The 21004-nt window shown below is 46.0% G+C and overlaps 1 protein-coding gene across 1 annotated transcript; it reads right to left on the minus strand.

Moving 5' to 3' along the window:
- Window positions 1–677: 677 nt before the first annotated feature.
- On the minus strand, window positions 678–20976 carry c28h11orf54 (chromosome 28 C11orf54 homolog). The gene is made up of 8 exons (XM_055658050.1): window positions 20652–20976; window positions 17594–17692; window positions 13435–13508; window positions 12778–12879; window positions 11662–11838; window positions 10635–10784; window positions 3918–4031; window positions 678–1887 (listed from the first exon to the last, which is right to left on the minus strand). The coding sequence occupies exons 1-8, from the start codon at window positions 20710–20712 to the stop codon at window positions 1732–1734; spliced, it is 933 nt and encodes a 310-aa protein (XP_055514025.1). The 5' UTR covers window positions 20713–20976; the 3' UTR covers window positions 678–1731.
- Between the last annotated feature and the right edge of the window lie 28 nt (window positions 20977–21004).

Here is a 21004-nt window from a genome sequence, read left to right on the forward strand (position 1 = left end):
CCAATTTCAGTCTTTACACTTGCACTTTTACTGTCTGATACAGTGCGGAAACAGGCCCTTCGGCCCACTGAGTCCGCACCAACCAGCGATCATCCTGTACACTAACACACTGGGGACAATTTACAATTTTACAGAAACCAATTAACCTGTAAACCTGTACGTCTTTGGAATGTGGTAGGAAACCGGAGCAGTCGGGGAAAACCAAGGCATCAGTGTGGCAGGGTGAACGTCCAAACTCCGTGCAGACAGCACCCGTAATCTGGATCGAACCTGGAATCGTGGCAGTGACTGTAAGGCAGCAACACCACCCCTGCTCCACCGTGCCACACTTTCTAATGTGCGACTTCTAATTTGAAAATTCCAACAAACCTCTAAATGTGAAATGGAAGATGAATTAGGTTTCTCCTATTTCATTAAGTAAAAAACATATTAACAACTAATCAATATTAAATTTGCCTATTAAGATCTCAGCAAACTATCTCATCTTGAACCATCAAATATTCCGATATTCCTTAACAATTACTTTTTAAATGGCTTGTAACAAAGCTAACAAGTATTAAGCGTAAAGCATTAAACGTAACCACTGTGGTTTTTTAGCTACAAGTATTGATTAATGTAGGTTCTAAATAGATGGATTGTAACAATGAGCCATAAATAATAAAACATGTCTTCAAGTCTTCGCTTCAGCTGGAGCTGTTAACTTTATTCCAGACGGTTACAATTTTCTACACAATTCAGAACAGTCAATCACTTCAATCAATGGTCCCTTCCGATTCAAAAGCTTACATAATCTGCGTTAACTATTAAAGTTGGACACAAAAAGCTGGAGTAACTCAGCAGGGCAGGCATCATCTCTGGAGAAAAGGAATAGGCGATGTTTCGGGTCGAGACCCTGCTTCAGACTGAGAGTCAGGGGAGAGGAAAACAGGAGATGTAGACTGCGATATCGAGATTTCGAACAAATGAAGGAAATATATTTGAAAAAAGTAACGATCATCTAGGAAAGGTAGAGCCCACAATGGTCTATTGTTGGCTGTGGGCTAGGTGATAACGAGTTATACAGACAGTGAAACTCGACAGGACGACAGTGAAACTAGTTCGCCGACTAGTGTGGGGGAGGGACGGGGAGAGAGAGGCGATGCAAGGGTTACTTGAAGTTAGAGAAATCAATATTCATACTGCTGGGTTGTAAGCTGCCCACTCGAAATATGCAGTCCTAATCTGCATGTACAGTTCCTTCCTATACATTAAGTATGAAAGTACTGTAGAAAAGCCACAATAACTACTTCAAATTTGGTTCATAGGCAGTGTAAACCCTGTAATCACTGATGCTTCACGCAAGATTCGCGCATTTAAAATCCACGCACCAGACAAGCCAAATGAACCATAAATTACATGATTATATTCTCACACTCAAGCTGACACAGTGAGGGAATTTAATAATGTAACTGCAAACTTTATCATTAGACTGTGGAAATCCTGGTAACATGGATGATTCGATATGCAATGCAATCTAGGAAATGAAAACCTTTTTAGTTTAGTTTAATTTACAGATATAGCGCGGAAACAGGCCCTTCGGCCCGCCAAGTCCGTGCCGACCAGCGGTCCCCGCACACTAACACTTACCTACACCAAGGACAATTTACAATTTCACCAAGTCAATTAGCCAAACCTGTACGTCTTTTGGAGATTTATAATTTTAAAACAATTGGTTGGAAATGTCACATCGGTTTAGGTTTTCTTCGGTCGGTCTATGCGGTAAAGGTATTCTGCCGGCAGAAAATAGCCAATGTACTCCACAACGTCCGGGGTGGTGTCATAGTGGTAGTGTCCACCCTCTCCATGATGGCTGAAACAATGGGTATGTTCAACACGAAGGTCAAATCCCTTGTGAGGGAATAAAAATCAGATTCCGTTAGTTAATGGGTTTCATCACTTAAGCAGACAGACACAAAATACCGGAGTAACTCAGCAGGACAGGCAGCATCTCCGGAGGGAAGGAATGGGTGACGATTCGGGGCGAGACCCTTTTTCTTCAGGCTGAGAGTCAGGGGAGAGGGTGACACAGAGATATGGAAGAGTAAGGTGTGAAAACAGACATCAAAGGTGAACGAAGGTCAAGGAAAATGTAGAATAGATCATTGTTAGCCAGGGGAAGTTGACAACGAAGCATACAGAGGTAAAATTTAATCAGGAAGACAGTCAGACTGGTCGGAAAACTAGGATGGGGGAGGGATAGAGAGGGAAAACAAGGGTTACTTGAAGTTGGGGAAGTTGATATTGATACCGCTGGGTTGTAAGCTGCCCAAGCGAAATATGTTTAGGAGAGCAGTAAAAATAACATACTGTCGGTTCCAGTCAAGGTTATGGCTGCTCTTTGTTGTACTGGTATTGGAAAATGACAATGTCAACACCACACTACACACGGAGACACAGGTACTGTGATTTACTTTAGTTTAGTTTATTATTATTGTCAGGTGTACCAAGATACAGTGAAAAGCTTTTGTTTGTGTGCTATTCGGTCATAAGTTGGGGTCATGTGAGAGAGCGTTCATGTCGCGGCCCTGTGTCCACCAATCTTTCCACCACCATGTACAAGAAGCACAAGAAGTGACAAGACAGACACCATTGTCTGCGGATGCCGAGAAATGTGTTTAGCTCTGGCTGAACAACGTCTAATCTTGTGTGTGGACCCGAGAAGAAGTAAGAAGGTCATAAGTTCATAAGTGATAGGAGCAGAATTAGGCCAATCGGCCCATCAATTCCACTCCGCCATTAATCATGTCTGATCTATCTCTCCCTCTTAACCCCACTCTCCTTCCTTTTCCCCATAACTCCGACACCATTATTAATCAAGAAATGGTCAAATGCAAAGACTAGATCTGAACACAATCAAGTTAGTATGCAGCACACACATGTAAAGGATAAAGGGGACAACATCTAGTGCAATTGTGGCGTAATCTTGAGCAAAACACAAAGTGCAGATGTAACTCAGCAGGTCAGGCAGCACCCGTGGCAGACATGGAGAGGCAACGTTTTGGTTCGGGACCCTTCTTCAGACCGATTATAGGGGGAGGAGGGGAGTGGGAGGGGAGAGACGTCTCAATAAGAGCAGTAGTAGGGGAGAAAAAGACCCCCCCCCCCAAAAGAAATTACTTATCCACGTCCTTCACAGATGCTGCCTGACCCACTGAGTTACTCCAACATTTTGTTATTTGTTACACTACACATATTGACTTTCTTTAAAACAAGAACAAGAATGGTCATGTGGAAAACTAAAATCCATTTATAAAAGTTTATATCATGTTAATTCTTTGGTCAAGGTAATCACCAAAAATAACACAAACCCTCAATACCATGTCTTGAAAAATATTTAACTCAATTACAGAAATCAGATGATCAAGCATTAATTAGCTTTCCATTGCAAGTGTTTGAACACGTTGCCAGGACTAGAGGGTCTGAGCTATAGGGCGAGGTTGAGCAGGCTGGGACTCTATTCCTTGGAGGACGATGGGTGATCAGATCATACAGAGGTGTGTACATTCAAGAGAGTAATAGATCGGGTAGATGCACACAGAGTCTCTTGCGCAGAGTAGAGGAATCAAGAACCAGAGGGCATAGGTTTAAGGTGAAGGGGAAACAATTTTTTTTTTTTTATAACAGGAATATGAGCGGTAACTTTTTCACACAAAGGGTGGTGGGTGTCTGAAACAAGTTGCCAGAGGAGGTAGTTGAGGACTATCCCACCATTTAAGAAACAGTTAGACAGGTACATGGATAGGACAGGTTTGGAGGGATATGGACCGAACGCAGACAGGTGGGAAAAGTGCAGCTGGGCCGAAGGGCCTGTTTCCATGCTGCATCGCTCTATAACTCTATGTAACATTTGTCATTGATAGACAGGCTTTATGACTTACCAGGTCCCGGGACACAAACACCGATTGGCAAATGAGGGGAGAATTCATGTCAAAGAATTTCAGCCAATTGTTTAAATCCTCGTCACTGTTCAGAGGACAGGGAGAAAAATCGGGCTGGAAATAAATACACAAGAACTTTAAAACCAAATAACTATTAATTATGGCCACAGGCAGCACTGTGGCGCAGCAGTAGAATTGCTACCTTACAGCGCCAGAGACCCGAGATCGATCATGACCATGGGTGCTGTCTGTAAGGAGTTTGTACGTTCAAGAGAGAGTTAGATTTAGATTTGGCTCTTATGGCTAACGGAATCAAGGAATATGGGGAGAAAGCAGGAATGGGGAACTGATTTTGGATGATCAGCCATGATCATATTGAACGGTGGTGCTGGTTCGAAGGGCCGAATGGCCTACTCCTGCACCTTTTCTCTATGTTTCTATGTTCTTCCCATGACCACGTGGGCTTTCTCCGGGAGTTTCGATTTCCTCCCACACTCAAAAGACATACAGGTTTGCAGGTTCATTGCCTTGGTATAAATGTAAATTGTCCTTAGTATGTGTGGGATACTGTTAGTGTGCGGGGGTCTCTGGTCGGCACTCCAAAGACGTACAGGTTGTGTGGGAAGGCCCTGCAGATGCTGGTTTACACCGAAGATAGACACAAAGTGCTGGAGTAACTCTGCAGGACAGGCAGCATCTCTGGAGAGAAAGAATGGGTGGCATGTCGCATCAATACCGTTCTTCAGACTGAGAGTCAGGGAAAGAGGGGGACATTGAGAATTAGAAGGGTAAGGTGTGAAAACAACAGATGAAAGGGGAGACAAAAATGCTGGAGAAGCTCAGTGGGTGAGGCAACATCTATGGAGCGAAGGAAATAGGCAACGTTTCGGGTTGAAACCCTTCTTCAGTCCGAGTCTCAAACAGTCTGTCTACCCCTTATTCTTCAACTGTGACCCCCCAGTTCTGGACTCCCCCAACATGGGGAACATCTAGCCTGTCCAATCCTTTAAGAATTTTACATGTTTCTATAAGATCCGCTCTCATCCTTCGAAATTCCAGTGATTATAAGCCCAGAATGATGCCTGGATTAGGAGGGTATTAGTTACAGGGAGAGGTTGGACAAACTTTGATTGTTTCAAATGGAATGTCGGAGGTTGTGGGAAGACATGATAGAAGTATATAAAATTATGAGAGGCATAGAAAAGGTAGATTTTACTTCGGAGTCACGTGAGTGACTACGTGAAGAACCCACCCAGCGCGCAGGCGCGGCATTACGTCAGCAGTGCAACAGCGGCAGCAGCTGGAGCCAGGCTCTCCAGCTGCAGCATAAAGACGAGACCTCAGGTAAGTGCCTTTTTTGTTACAGAGTCGCGCTAGAGAGAATAATGGCCTCTCGCAAGCGACCAGCCAGGAGGACTGCCTGCCCTACTCCACCCGAGGACGGGTCCATAGCGGGACGGCAGCCTCTCGCAGCGGAGGAGCTTTTTCAACGCTCCCGCTCACCCGACACCGAGCCGCCCCCCAGTGCTGCAGATCTCAACGCCCCGCACAGGGAGGAAGGCGACACAGAAAACCGACCGGCCGGTGTCCTCCGATGATTCGGAGGAACGGGAACACTCTCCCCCACCGAAAAGGGGAGACGCTCGGATAAGCTGCATGAGGCAGCTCCTCGAGCGTATGATTAATGAGGAGATGCGGCATCTCCCAGGAGGACGGGCTTTGGCCTCCTCCTCTCCACACCCTTCTGTACCCTCTATATTCGAGTGCAGTAAGGGAGGCCAGGCCTCGGCTGGCCTATCCCAAGGGCAGGCGGAGGATATCGTCAGCATGCCGGGCGTGCCGGAAGAAGAGCTACTGGGGGTAGTGGGCCGATATGCGGCACCACCAAAACCTGGGATGGTGTTGCCACCCAGCATGGCGGCAACTATAAACAGGCTGTCCAACAACCCGCTGCAGGACAAGGCTGTCCAGCAGGCCCTTGACAACTACATCGCGCCCGAAAATTGCGAGGCGCTGAGGGTCAAGACGGTAAATGGGCCGATCTGGAACCAGCTGGGGCAGCACATAAGGGCTCAGGAGGTCAAAATGCAGCGAGTCCTGAAGCTCCACTCAGCAGCCGTCACCGCCTTTGCTCGGTCCGTTGGGGATGAAGACTTGACCATACCCCAGCAGGATGCCCTCGCACTGATGTGCAGCACCACGTATGAGCTAAACAACCTACGGCGGGACAACATCAGGCCTGCCCTCAACCCAACATATGCCGGCCTCTGTAAAGCTCCAGCGCCCGAACGACAGGCGCTGCTATTTGGTGCGGATCTGGCCAAAAGGCTCAAGGAGTTGGAAGAGGCGGCAAAACCAGTAGGCCTCATGAGGGCAGGGCCAGGACCGAGCAGGGCGAAGACACCCAGTTGGCCGCACGCCTCGGCAGCCACCAGCAGATACCGAGCTGGTGAAAGCCTGGTGACCGCCTCCCACTACCCCCAGTGCTCTTTTTTAGCGCGGGGCCCAGGGCGGAGCCGTGGGAAGATGCGCCGCCCCACCGCAGCACCAACACGGACAACCTTGGGCCAGACCCACCGGAAACGACCCCACAAGTGAACATGGAGGTAGGTGGGTCTGGTTCCTGTCAACATACACAGACAAAGGGTGTAGTATTAACAGGGGGACGTTTGAGGTTCTTCAAGCATGTTTGGTGCTCCCTTACTAACAATCAGTTTATACTCAACAGTATTAGTGGATACAAGATTGAATTCAAACCAGGCGTAGAACCGCCAGTTCAGCACATGCCCCAAAGGGTGTTCCTTCCCTCGGCAGTTGAGAAGGTAGAAGGACAAGCTGAACTTGATCGGCTCGTGGCTAAAGGCATCATAGAAATGACCACACACGAGCCGCAAGAATTTGTATCAAATATTTTTCTCAAAACCAAAAAAGATGGTGGATGTCGCATTATTATTGATCTGACATCACTCAATCAGTCTGTTGAGTATCAACATTTCAAAATGGAGACATTTGTCACTGCCAGACAACTGATCTCCAAGGGATACTACATGGCAAGCATAGATATCAAAGATGCTTACTATTTGGTACCCATTCATAAAGATTACTTTAAATATCTGAAATTTATCTGGAGGGGCCAGCTATGGCAGTACCGAGCTTTGCCCAATGGTTTAACGACAGCTCCCAGACTATTTACGAAAATTCTTAAAGTGGCCATGAAGAAATTGAGAGAACTAAAACATTTAGTAGTGGCCTATCTGGACGATGTTCTCATATTAGGAAGAACACGGGAACAAGCTGTCGCAGGAGTGTTAGCCACTAAACAACTCCTTGAAACTTTGGGTTTTATCCTCCACCCAGATAAATCAATATTGGAGCCTACTACTAACATGGATTACTTAGGCTTCACTATTGACACGATTCACATGACTGTCACTCTGCCCAGAAACAAAACAGTTTCACTCATTGAAGCTTGTAGCCATTTAATTGCCACACCGCAACCTAGAATACGGCATGTAGCCAGAGTTATTGGCTCTATAGTAGCAGCATTTCCGGCTGCCCAACATGGGCCCTTGCATTATCAAAATTTACAAAGAGCAAGGACTCATGCATTACGCCTTCATAGGGGGCATTATGATCGCAAAATGGATTTACCCGCTGAAGCCAAATCAGAACTTCAGTGGTGGGTTGACAATATTTGGCACAGTCACAGTCCTATCACCGTAACCAATCCTAACATAACCATTGCAACGGATGCCAGTGCTTTAGGCTGGGGAGCTACTAACTCCAAAGACAGCACAGGTGGCAGATGGACTAACTCAGAGGCATCGCTACTACAATCACTGGGCATTAACTTTTTGGAAATGCTCGCCGCCTTTTATGGGCTAAAAGCATATGCATCTGGTATGCGACACGTGCATGTTAGAATTATGATCGACAACACTACGGCAGTATCTTATATCCAGCACATGGGTGGCATTAAATCAGTATCATGCGACAAATTAACTGCTATAATCTGGCAATGGTGTGTCGAGAGACATATTTGGCTATCAGCTGCCTATTTACCAGGCAAACTAAATTTAGTGGCGGACACCAGGTCACGAAAATTCAACGACAACATCGAATGGATGTTGGACCCAAAATTATTTGCTAAAATTATCAAGCAATATGGTACGCCAGATATAGATTTGTTTGCGTCTAGGTTAAATCACCAACTACCCATGTATGTGGCTTGGGAACCAGACCCAGAGGCAGCAGCGGTAGATGCCTTCACGCTGGACTGGGGAAATTTCTTTTTCTATGCTTTCCCTCCCTTCTGCCTCATCAGTCGGGTACTCCAGAAAATTCAGGCAGACTCAGCCTCTGGCATTCTGGTCGTGCCCGACTGGCCTACCCAACCATGGTTCCCAATGTTCCACGACATGGTGGTAGAGACACCAATGGTCCTTCAACACCACCCCCAATTATTGACTCACCCGGTAACTGGCATTAGCCATCCATGCCACCAAAAATTGAAACTCCTGGTTTCCAGATTTTGAACAGGCCTTACCGGGGATTGGGGTTATCAGACAGAACAAATCACCACCATGTCGGCATCCCTGCGAGTTTCCACCAAGAAACAGTACCTGACCTTCATCAGGAAATGGGAACAGTACTGTCTGGACGCAGGGACATCCTACACGACGACTTCGATCTCGGATGTGCTGGAGTTCCTGGCCCACCTGCACCATGATCTCAAGATGAGCTACAGTGCCATCAATACGGCTCGGAGCGCACTGTCCGCATACCTCATGCCGATAGAACAGCATAGTGTGGGATCCCACCCTCTAGTCATCAGACTCCTTAAGGGGATCTTTAATACCAAACCCCCTACACCTAGATACACTCACATGTGGGATGTGAGTGTAGTTCTCACACACCTTCGAGGTTGGCCTCCGGTGGGATCCCTGAGCCTGGAACAGGCCCCTTACAAAACCCTCATGCTCATGGCGCTTGTCTCAGCTCAAAGGGTTCAGTCGCTCCATCAGCTTAATCTGAACTACATGGTGACCACCCCAGATACCATTACTTTCACCATGCCGGGGTTGGTAAAACAAAGTAGACCAGGTACATCAAACTCCCCGTTGATCTTCCGGGCTTACCCTCCAGAACCTAGGCTGTGTGTGGTGACCCACCTTCATCATTATCTAGACACAACCCAAACGCTAAGAGGGAGAGAGAAAGCCTTATGGGTTAGCCACAGAAAGCCTTTTGGACGGGTAACCAGCCAAACATTATCCAGATGGTTGAAACAGGTCCTCAGCATGGCAGGGATTAACACAAATGTTTTTAAATCCCATTCAACCAGGGCAGCGTCCACCTCAGCGGCGGATAGGATGCAGGTTCCCCTCGACCACATCCTCAGAGCAGCGGGATGGTCAAGGGAATCGACATTCCAACGAATTTACAACAAACCGCGGATGGAACAGGACGTCTTTGCGGATACCGTTTTAAAAAAAAAAACCGCAAAGTTATGATTTAAAGCCCATGGGAGCTATTTTGTTTTTTGTTATAGTTAATAAATATTTCTTTTATAACTAAACAAACTTGTTGGTCTCTAGCTACCACTTCCTCCCTCGATGATCTTTCGGCAGTGAGTGATATAACTGTTACACGGTTTGAAATCACAGACCTTTGAAGTCTTCACGTAGTCACTCACGTGACTCCGAAGTAAAATAGTAAGATTAAACGAGTACTTACCAGTACGAAGTTTGATCTGTATTTTATGAGGAGTTACGATGAGGGATTACGTGCCCTCCGCTCCCACCCTCATTATATAGATCAAATTCGGACTAATGTCTCGTTGGTCTTCACTATCTTTACTTCAACTAGTGTCTATCTGTGATTCCACACCGCTGCTTGGAAGTATGCCGCGCCTGCGCGCTGGGTGGGTTCTTCACGTAATCCCTCATCGTAACTCCTCATAAAATACAGATCAAACTTCGTACTGGTAAGTACTCGTTTAATCTTACTATTAAATACTAGATGGTGTAGCTTTAAGATGAAAGGGGCAACGTTTAAAGGAAATGTGTGGGGCAAGTTATTTTATACCAAGGGTTCCCAACCTGGGGTAAATTTACCGCCAGGGGGTAAATTTCACCTACCCAGGGGGTAAATTTGTTGATTCTGGATTTATACACATTTTTTCTCATTGACTGACTGTGTTTGGTTCTGGTATATCGGTATCTGTTCATCGTTAGTTGTTCATAAATAAGTGAAGTAACATTGTTGTGTGCTATTAAAGTTGCCAGGGGTAAACGGGGCAAAAAAGGTTGGGGACCCCAGTCTTATACAGAGGGAGGTGAATGGCTTGCACGCAAAAAAAGCTTTTCGCTGTACACGTGACAATAAACTAAACTGAAACTGAAGGCCTGGGACGTGCTGTGGGGGTGGTGACCGAGGCAGGTATGTTAATGAATGAGTGAATGAATGTTTATTGGCCAAGTATTCACATACAAAGAATTTGCCTTGGTGCTCCGCCCGCAAGTGGCATTTAAAGTACTTCATATAAATATGCAGGGTATGGAGGGATATGGGTAATGCGTGGGTAGACATTGAGAGTCTTGGAATCATGTTCGACACGGGCATTGTCGGCCGAAGGGGCTGTTCTTTCGCTGTACTGTTCTAGGTTCTATCTCGATACATAATTTCAGTGGGGCAGACTAAATGTGTGGTACTCACCATAACATGAATCTTGGCTTTTCCTTTCTGGATCAGGAAAGTTCCTCCCACTCCCACAGGTTTGGCTCCAAAGTGCTTTCCAAGTGCTTCCCTCATGCAGGTCACAAAATTACTCGGTCCTGTTCGTCTGCAGCTCCTTACCTCAACAACCTAATCAACGGAAATATTAGTCTGGTCGTTCCACAAGTCAAAAAAAAAAAATCATAGGTAGACACAAAATGGTGGAGTAACTCAGCGGGTGAGGCAGCATCTCTGGAGAGTAGGAATGGGCGACGTTTCAGGTCACAACCCCGAAATGTCGCCCATTCCTTCTCTCCAGAGATACTGCCTCACCCGCTGAGTTACTCCAGCATTTTGTGTCTGCCTTCGATTTAAACCAGCATCTGCAGTTCTTTCTTACACAAGTCAAAAATCAATTTGTTAAAATCCCATTATAAACCCACTAATGTATTTTAAATACAAGCACTGCGATTGTGAAACATTAGCCACAAACGCCGGCACGGTGGCGCAGTGGTAGAGGTTGCTGCCTTACAGTGCGTGCAGCGGCGGAGACCCGCTTTCCATCCTCGCTTCAGGTGCCGCCTGTACGGAGTTTGTGCGTTCTCCCCGTGACTGCGTTGGTCTCCACCAAGGTCTTCGGTTTCCTCCCACACTCCAAAGACGTACAGGTTTGTAGGTTAATTGTCTTGGTATAAGTGTAAATTGTCCCTAGTGTGTAGGGTTGTGGTTAACGTGCTGGGATCGCTAGTCGGTGCGGACTTGGTGGGCCGAAGGGCCTGTTTCCGTGATGTATCTCTAAACTAAACAAATCTAACGGTACGTCCTTTTATTCTGAGGCAATGACCAACAACACCTCGGGAAGGCTCAACAGTTAGTTCTGCCGTCCCAGAATCTGGGATTGTCCTGGCATTGCCAGTAGTGTCCGCGTACCACAAGTGAATAAAAAGTAACATGTTTTAATATGTTAAAGATTCATCAACATGAAACGTAAGCCACGTAAGGGTTATATTCAGTTAGATTCATTCACCTTTCCAGGCCTCCCCTCACTGATGTACAAGTTGGCCAGCAATGCAAAATCACAGCTATTATACTTTTCACCATATTTCTCCAGGACACATCCCCCAGTGACTGGGTCTATCTTGGCACTGTAGCTATGATTCACCTCCGGTTTGCCATCTCCTTTGGTAAAAACATTGGGCATAAGCTGGAGCAAAACACACAAAAAAAACATATACATATTAAAAACGTCTTTCATGTTACATCAGGAGAGTTATATTTTAGTGCAAGAAGGAACTGCAGATGCTGGTTTCACTGAAAGACACAAAAAGCTGGAGTAACTCAGCGGGTCAGGCAGCATCTCTGGAGAAAAGGAATCGGTGACATTTCGGATCGAGACTGAGTCTGATGAAGGGTCTTGAACCAAAACGTCACCTATTCCTTTTCTCCAGAGATGCTGCCTGACCCGCTGAATTACTCCAGCATTTTGTGTCTATCTTCATATTATATTTTAGTTTAGTTTTTAGTTTTTAGATATCGCACAAAAAGTGGTGTTTCAGCCCATCATTCTTTTATCACCTTCTCATGTTTTCATTTTAGTATTGAGATACAGCACGGAAACATGCCCTTCAGCCCTCTGAGTCCACGCCAACCAGCGATCCCCCCACATTAACACCGTCCTACACACACTAGGGACAATTTACATTTATACCAAGCCAATTAACCTATAAACCTGCACGTCTTTGGAGAAAACCAAAGATCGCGGGGAGAACGTATAAACTCCGTACAGACAGCACCCGTAGTCAGGATCGAACCCGGGTCTCTGATGTTGTAAGGCAATGACTACCGCTGCGCCACAGTGCCGCCCTATTCTGGGTATCTGAGGTAGTCAGGCAAAAACCAATACCCACAGAAGTTAATATGGGTAATCGATAGTGTTCTGGTCTGTCTGGTACAGTTGCACACCATATAATGTAATGAAGTACCAAGCCACTGGAGCATTCAATCACATTGAAGCCACAAAATACTTTGGGGGCCGAAGCGACCTGTTTACGTATTGTACTTTCTATTCACTGATCTCCGTGGCACATATTGATACTGCAAGCGGTTTCTAATCAGATTCGGGGACAGTGCTTGTGATCTGTACCTCAGCATTCACACCAACAGCTTTAAATGATGCAGCCCCTGCTCCAAGGATGAAGGCACTGGGCAACTCCACTTCCTCAGCAATATTATTGAGATTGTAGATCTGTAAGCAGAAACAAAAGTATATAAATATATCCTCACCTTGATCCGATTACAATAAACACTTCAACACCGAATACAAACGTGTTGCTCTATTCCTCCATCTGTTTACATCCCGCCAACTAGACATGTCTTTTATAGTACATCAAATCCTTTGGTGGTAGGAAATAAAATGTTGGAGTAACTCAGTGGGTCAGGCAGCATCGCTGGAGAACAGGTATAGGAGATGTTTCGGGTCGAAGCCCTTCTTCAGCCTGAAGATGGATCCCGACCCGAAACGTTGCATATCTTTCATTCATTGGTTCTATGTACCTTCTATATCTCACGTTTCCCTCTCCCCTGACTTTCAGTGTGAAGAAAGGGTCTCGACCCGAAACGTCACCTGTTCCATTTCTCCAGAGATGCTGCCTGCCCCGCTGAGTTACTCTGACATTTCGGGTAAGGTGTATTGCTTGGCAAGTGTGGTGAAGGTTTTCCGTACAGTGGTTAGAATCAGTAGATTGGGTCACCAATTGCCGATGTCCTAGAAAACGGTTAACTAAAATGAAATCATCCGAACCTTGTCGGTTTGTGGAAGGGGTATGAGGTGAGGAACTCCACCAACATCCGCGATTCGGGGATTCCCACATAGACCTGCAAAATAAAAACACACTCTAGCACGGTGGCTTAGCGGTAGAGCTGCTGCCTTACAACGCCATAGACCCGGGTTCGATCCCGACTACATGTGCTGTCTGTACAGACTTTGTATGTTGTCCCTGTGACCTGCGTGGATTTTCTCCGAGATCTTCAGTTTCCTCCCACACTCCAAAGACGTACAGGTTTGCAAGTTAATAGTCTTGGTGTAAGTGTAAAAAGTGTCCTAGTTGTCCAAAGGATAGTGTTTGTGTGCGGGGATCGCTGGCCGGTGCTGACCCGGTGGTCCAAAGGGCCTATTGCTCCGGTTTCCTCCCACACTCCAAAGACGTACAGGTGTGTAGGTTAATTGTCTTGGCATAAGTGTCAATTGTCCCTAGTGTGTGTAGGATAGTGTTAATGTGCGGGGATCGCTGGTCGGTGCGGACTCAGTGGGCCGAAGGGCCCATTTCGGAGCTGTACCTCTAAACTAAACTAAACTATTGGTTTACATCTAAAAATTCAACAGGTTAATCATTCATGATAACACATTGCTAATTCCAACGTTCAAGAACAGTTACAGAAATAAATTTAGTGCAGTGCAAAAGTTAATGTGTAAAAAAGATGTAAGTGATCAACTCAGGTCAGCATTGTCCATTAGTGACCTCAATGGAACCAGTACTGGGGATCCATTTAATGCAAGAAACACAAAGTGGATTTCTTTCGCACTGCACTTGCAGCCCCACATTCATTAGATTTGGTACCAACACATAAGTGACCTTCTCTATGAGTTGCATCCTCCACCATTATCCATTAATTCAAAAAATCAATATCTCATCAGCTGTTCTACATTGGTGCCAACTCTTTCAGCCACTCTGCCTCATCCTCTGGAACAACCTCCTTTACATAGCATCCTACTTATTTCTTTGCTCATTATCAAAGGCACATTTCTATCGCTTTTTCAATTACCCTTTGCTCAGCAAAGTACATTTCATTTTTCCAGCTTTTTAAAAAGGGAACACTTGAAGGGCGTCACGGTGGCGCAGCGGTAGAGCTGCTGCCTTACAGCGCCAGAGACCCGGGTTCGATCCTGACCACGGGTGCTTGTCTGTATGGAGTTTGTACGTTCTCCCCGTGACCTGTGTTGGTTTTCTCCGAGATCTTCGGTTTCCTCCCACACTCCAAAGACGTACAGGTTTGTAGGTTAATTGGCTGGGTGTAAGTGTAAAAAACGTCCTAGTTGTCCCAAGGATAGTGTTAGTGTGCGGAGATTGCTGGTAGGTGCGGACCCGGTGGGCCAAAAGCCCTATTTCAACGCTGTATCTATAAACTAAACCAAGTAATTTCCAATTCGATTCATCCTCATATTCACACTTCTTCCAGAATTTTTTGTTACGTACTAAAGTCTTTAGCGTTCTCTTTCCCCTAATTACATCTCCAATTTTCCATTTAATTCCTCCCACGCACTGTCTTCTCTCCTTCCCGTGTCTCCCTCCGTGTCTGTCTATGCAACTTCAAACTTATTTTAATCCCCATCTTTTCTCGGGTCCAATGAATGGCTGGACTGAAATGGTAAGTTCTTCTTTTCATATTGAATGAATTAATTAATAAATGAATGAATACTTTGTTGTCGCATGTGACATGTCGCAGTGAAATTCTTTGCTTGCAAATTCTTTGCAAGGTAGGCAAATAGGTACCCATAAAGGGCACTTACAAAGTTACAAAGTTCCCCCCGTGCCAGGTCCTCCATTGTCCATTGTACTATATAGGGTGTTATTGTACATAAAATATCGCCTTTTTTATTTAATTATAAGTTCATAAGTGATAGGAGCAGAATTAGACCATTAAGTCTACTCCGCCATTCAATCGTGGCTGATCTATCTCTCCCTCCCAACCCCATTCTCCGCATAACCCCCAACACCCTTACTAATCAACAATCTATCTAGCTCTGCCTTAAAAATTGATTCTGCCATTGACCCCTGACACCCATACTAATCAAGAATCTATCAATCTCCAGTTCTCCACCATAAAAATACCCATTGACGGCCTCCACAGCCATCTGTGGCAATGAATTCCAAAGATTCACCACCCTCTGGCCACAGAAATTCCTCTTCGTCTTATTAAAATCTGTTTACTCACGCGGGTGGCAATGATTAACCAACAACTGTTCAACATATCCAAGAGCATGTGATGCGTGTATTGATGCAACAATGCATCATTTTGAGAAACATGGTTAGCAGAATTATGTTTTAAATCTGTACATCAGCTAACATTTGACAGCTACAAAAGAACACAACAAATTGTGAAATATGGGAAATTTGGTGGTGCAGCAGCAGAGTTGCTGCCTTAAAGTGCCTTACAGCGCCAGAGGCCCAGGTTCGATCCTGGCCAAGGGTGCTTGTCTGTACGGGGTTTGTACGTTTTCCCCGTGACTGAGTTGGGTTTCTCCGAGGTCTTTGGTTTCCTCCCACACTACAAAGACGTACCGGTTTGTAGGTTAATTGGCTTGGTATAATTGTAAAAATTGTCCTGAGTGTGTGTAGGACAGTGTTAATGCGCGGGGATCGCTGATCGGTGCAGACTCGGTAGGCCGGAGGGCCTGTTTCCGCGCTGTAAACTAAATTAAGCAGAGCAGGATTTAAACAACATCACCAAATAACATAACATTAGAATGTTAGATAACAGATGATACTGACAGATTTCAGAATATGGATAGGTGAGGTTTCGGATCGGGACCCTTCTTCGGACCAAAGTTGTCTCATCAACTGTAGGACTCGTCAGTAATTTGTTCATAAGTGATAGTAGCAGAATTAGGCCATTCACCCATCAAGTCTACTTCGCCATTCAATCATGGCTGATCTTTCTCTTCCTCCTAACCCCATTCTCTTGCCTTCTCCCCATAAACCTGACACCCATACTAATCAAGAATCTGTCTATCTCCGCCTTAAAAAGGTCTCCACTGCCTTTGGTGGCAAAGAATTCCACAGATTTGAGTAAAGAAATTCCTTATCTCCATCCTAAAGAAACGTCCTTTAATTCTGAGGCTAAGACCTCAGGTCCTAGACTCTCCCACTGTTGGAAACTTCCTCTCCACATCCGCTCTATCCAAGCCTTTTACTATCCGGTAAGTTTTCTGCAGAGAGTCAGTAACTATTCTGCAGAGAGTCATCAATGCTGCCCAGAAGGGAGACAACAATGCTGGAGAAACTCAGCGGGTGAGGCAGCATCTATGGGAGCGAAGGAAATAGGCAACGTTTCAGGTCGAGACCCTTCTACAGCCCAGAAGATCACCAACACACACCTGCCTGCCCTGGAAGAGATATACAGCTCTGGTTGCCTGCGGAAGGCATCATGCATACTAAAGGTCTCATCTCATTCCGCACATCACTTGTTTGCCCTTCTACCCTCAGGAAAACGTTACAGGTCCATCAAATCATGCACCACAAGATTAACAACCAGTTTCTACCCCAAGGCCATCACCACTCTGAACTCTGCACTGAACACACAGCCCCCATAGCCAATATTTTGTACTGCCACAACACTATACTGTGAAATATTGCACATTCTGACGACGTTTTTCTTGCAGTTTTTGTGGTTTCCATTGTCGTTATTATTTATCTGTTAAGTTGGAGCTCCGCTCGGGCAGTGCGCCTGAAATGTTGTTGTATGTATTTACAGTGACAATAAAGTATCATTATTATTATTAAAGCTGTCCCACGGTGCGAGTTCATTCCAAGAGTTTAAAAAAAATCAAACTCGTGGTAAGCACGGAGAATGAACATAGCGGGTACGTCGGAGCTCGGGGACGTCTCTTATCGCTAACGGCAGGTACTCGGGAAGACTCGCTAACGGCAGGTAAGCACGGGAAGACTCGTGAAGATTTTTCAACATGATGAAAAATGTCCACGGGAGCCCCGAGTACCGACGAGTGGCCATTACCGTAAATCTCTGAGTTCGAATCAGGGTAAACTCGGGAGAACTCTTGGAATGAACTCGTACCGTGGGACAGGGCTTTTTATTAAGTTTCAATTACTGAATCTGCATCCTGCAGTTAAAAGTTCAGGATTTTATTTTTTTAAACATTATCGACAGGAACAGTACTTAACCTGCTGCAGCAAATGTGTAGGGTGCCTGTGTAAGATCGGGACAGTCCACTACCGACACCTGAACCTCAGCAAAGTTACTCTTCAACCCATCCCGTAACACTGAAAGACAAACAGGAGATGGTGAAAAAGGCACATTTTACTTCAAACAACTTTCCCAGTTCAGTTCAGTTCAGTTTACTGCATTTGCATCCTTCAAACTTAGTTTAGTTTAGTTTATCGTCACATGTACCAAGGTACAGTGAAATTATTTTGGTTACATGCTATCCAGTCAGCAGAGAGACTACACATGATTACAGTCGAGTCATCCACAGTGCATAGATACAGGATAAAGGAAATAATGTATGGTGCAAGATAAAGTCCAGTAAAGTCCGATTAAAGTTGGTCCGAGGGTCTCCAATGAGGTAGGTGGGAGGTCCGGTCCGCTCTCGAGTTGGTGGTGGGATGGTTCAGTTGCCTGATAAGAGCTGGGAGAGGGGGGAGTGACCGGGGTGAGACACGTCCTTGATCATGCTGGTGGCCTTGCCGATGAAGTGTAGATGGAACCAATGGAAGAGAGGTTGGTTTGCATGATGGTCTGGGCCGAATCCACAATTCTCTACATTATCTTGCCATCTTGGATGGAGCTGTATCCAAACCAAATGTGTGTTTTCAATCTAAAGTGGTGAATCCACTAAATCTCTCCGACCCAAAGTGAAGAACTAGCGACACCAAACTTTCCCAAACACCTTGTGCCACGTTTATTCCAGAACAGCCTTTTAACATAAAGTCTCCTCATTACTGCTCGTGTGCAGATAAGGCCAATTAGTGCGTCTGACCTCGGAGTTGTTATTCAGCTCTTGTGTCTGGACGTTCACGTGAGGCTGCTGGCTAGATGCCAGCAGTAACAAGCTGTACAAAAAACCACGTGGGCATGAAGTCGCCACAAATCTGGGCCATGAATGGCCTACTCCTGCACCTAATTTCTATGTTTCTATGTTTCTAAAAGCATACCTCAATACTCTTGTATTCCTGAGTAAACCTTACACTTCTCCTGCAAGTTGTTTCTTGTGCTGCAGTTTACCAGATGCCACACTTGCAGTTCCTCGGTTGAGAGGCCAGCATTCATGTTATTTAAAAAAGAAAAATAAACTAGCTTGCTAACGCCCGTCAGTAAAGGATCCACTGGCATAATTTGATCTTCTAAGAACTCGGGACCCACCACTATAGTTTATTCCTGACTGCGCCTTAAACTCCCCCGGGATACAAGGAACTGCAGATGTCGGTATCATCAGCAACACACAAAGTGCTGAATGAAGTCCTGTACTGGGAATGGATGGGCCTGTCCATTCCCACAGATGCCCTAGTGTTTAAGAAAGAACTGCAGATGTTGGTAAAATCGAAGGTAGACACAAAATGCTGGAGAAACTCAGCGGGTGAGGCAGCATCTATGGAGAGAATGAATTGGCGTCGCCAATTCCTTCTCTCCATAGATGCTGCCTCGCCCGCTGAGTTTCCCCAGCATTTTGTGTCTACCCACAGATGTCCTATCCATTCCAGGGCGACAGGGTGGCGCAGCGGTAAAGCTGCTGCCTTTCAGCACCAGAGACCCGGGTTCGATCCTGACCACGGGTGCCTGTCTGTACGGAGTTCGCACGTTCTCCCCGTGACCTGCCTGAGTCTTCTCCTGGTGCTCTTTTTTTCACACAGAGAGTGGTGAATCTCTGGAACTCTCTGCCACAGAGGGTAGTTGAGGCCAGTTCATTGGCTATATTTAAGAGGGAGTTAGATGTGGTCCTGTGGCTAAGGGGATCAGGGGGTATGGAGAGAAGGCAGGTACGGGATACTGAGTTGGATGATCAGCCATGATCATATTGAATGGCGGTGCAGGCTCGAAGGGTCGAATGGCCTACTCCTGCACCTAATTTCTATGTTTCTATGTTTCTATGTTTCTATGCTCCAATTTCTTCCCACACTCCCATCAAGTACGGGTTTGTAGATTGATTGGCCTTTGGTTAAAAATTGGTGTGTTTCGGATAGTGCCGGTGTGATCGCTGGTCGGCACGGACCCGGTGGGCCGAAGGGCCTCTTTCCACGCTGTATCTCCAAACCAAGGGATTGAGGAATATGTGGAAAAAGGAGGAACAGGGGTACCGATTCTGGATGATCAGCCATGATCATATTGAATGGCGGTGCTGGCTCGAGGGGGCCGAATGGCCTACTCCAGCACCTGCTTTCTATGTTTTGATGTCACTAAACTACACTAGATGCTTATAGAAACTTACAAAATTCTTAAGGGGTTGGACAGGCTAGATGCAAGAAGATTGTTCCCGATGTTGGGGAAGTCCAGGACCAGGGGTCACAGCTTAAGGATAAAGGGGAAATCCTTTAAAACCGAGATGAGAAGAACTTTTTTTCACACAGAGAGTGGTGAATCTCTGGAACTCTCTGCCACAGAGGGTAGTTGAGGCCAGTTCATTGGCTATATTTAAGAGGGAGTTAGATGTGGTCCTTGTGGCTAAGGGGATCAGGGGGTATGGAGAGAAGGCAGGTACGGGATACTGAGTTGGATGATCAGCCATGATCATATTGAATGGCGGTGCAGGCTCGAAGGGCCGAATGGCCTACTCCTGCACCTAATTTCTATGTTTCTATGCCTTACCCATTCCCACAGATGCTCTGTCCATTCCCTCCACATCTACCCCCTGTCCCCTCCCACAGATGCTGCTGCCTGACCTGCTGAGTTCCTCCAGCACTTCGTAAGCAACTCGGTTTGACAGACAGCGCCCTGTATGTCCATTATGTGTATTTGAAAGACACCAGCAGAAAAAGAACCATAGCTCACTCCTCAATCATCGCCGCCTGCAAAAACACAGTCTAAAGGTCGCATTTGTAACACAGGACACTAAGATTTATCCCCCTGGACGTTTAATGCGTCTGTCCCCGTACCCCCGCGACAATCCAAATTGCATCGCCCCATAAATACAACACTGCGAGTTTTCTTCTCACGATTAGACATTGCAGGCAGTCCCGTGCGGTGCATTCGCCCGCCCTGTGCAAGGGACGGGTTGTTTTTTTTTACCTTGGCAAAACTCTTCTAAACTTGGAACATGAAGCGCAGACTTCTCAACACTCGCAGCCATTGCCGTCTATCCGGTCCAAGCGAGAGAGAGAGAGAACGAGTTCCCAGTCGGAGCGGAGTTGCTAGCTGTTACTCACCGCCACTGGTGTAATATTTGGCAAGCTGCAAAGGACAAAGTCTCGGTCACATGCCATGCTGGTCAAGGGGTGGGCGTTTAAACGAGGTAGCATATTAACCTGGCCCTGATAGAGGGTTAGAGTGAAAGCACAGTAGTACACACCAAACTCATTTCAACCCAGTGGCATGAATATTGATTTATCTAACTTCAAGTAACCCTTGCTTTCCCTCTCTCT

Source organism: Leucoraja erinacea, chromosome 28 (assembly GCF_028641065.1).
Source record: "Leucoraja erinacea ecotype New England chromosome 28, Leri_hhj_1, whole genome shotgun sequence".
In the NCBI taxonomy this organism is placed as follows: Eukaryota; Metazoa; Chordata; class Chondrichthyes; order Rajiformes; family Rajidae; genus Leucoraja; species Leucoraja erinaceus.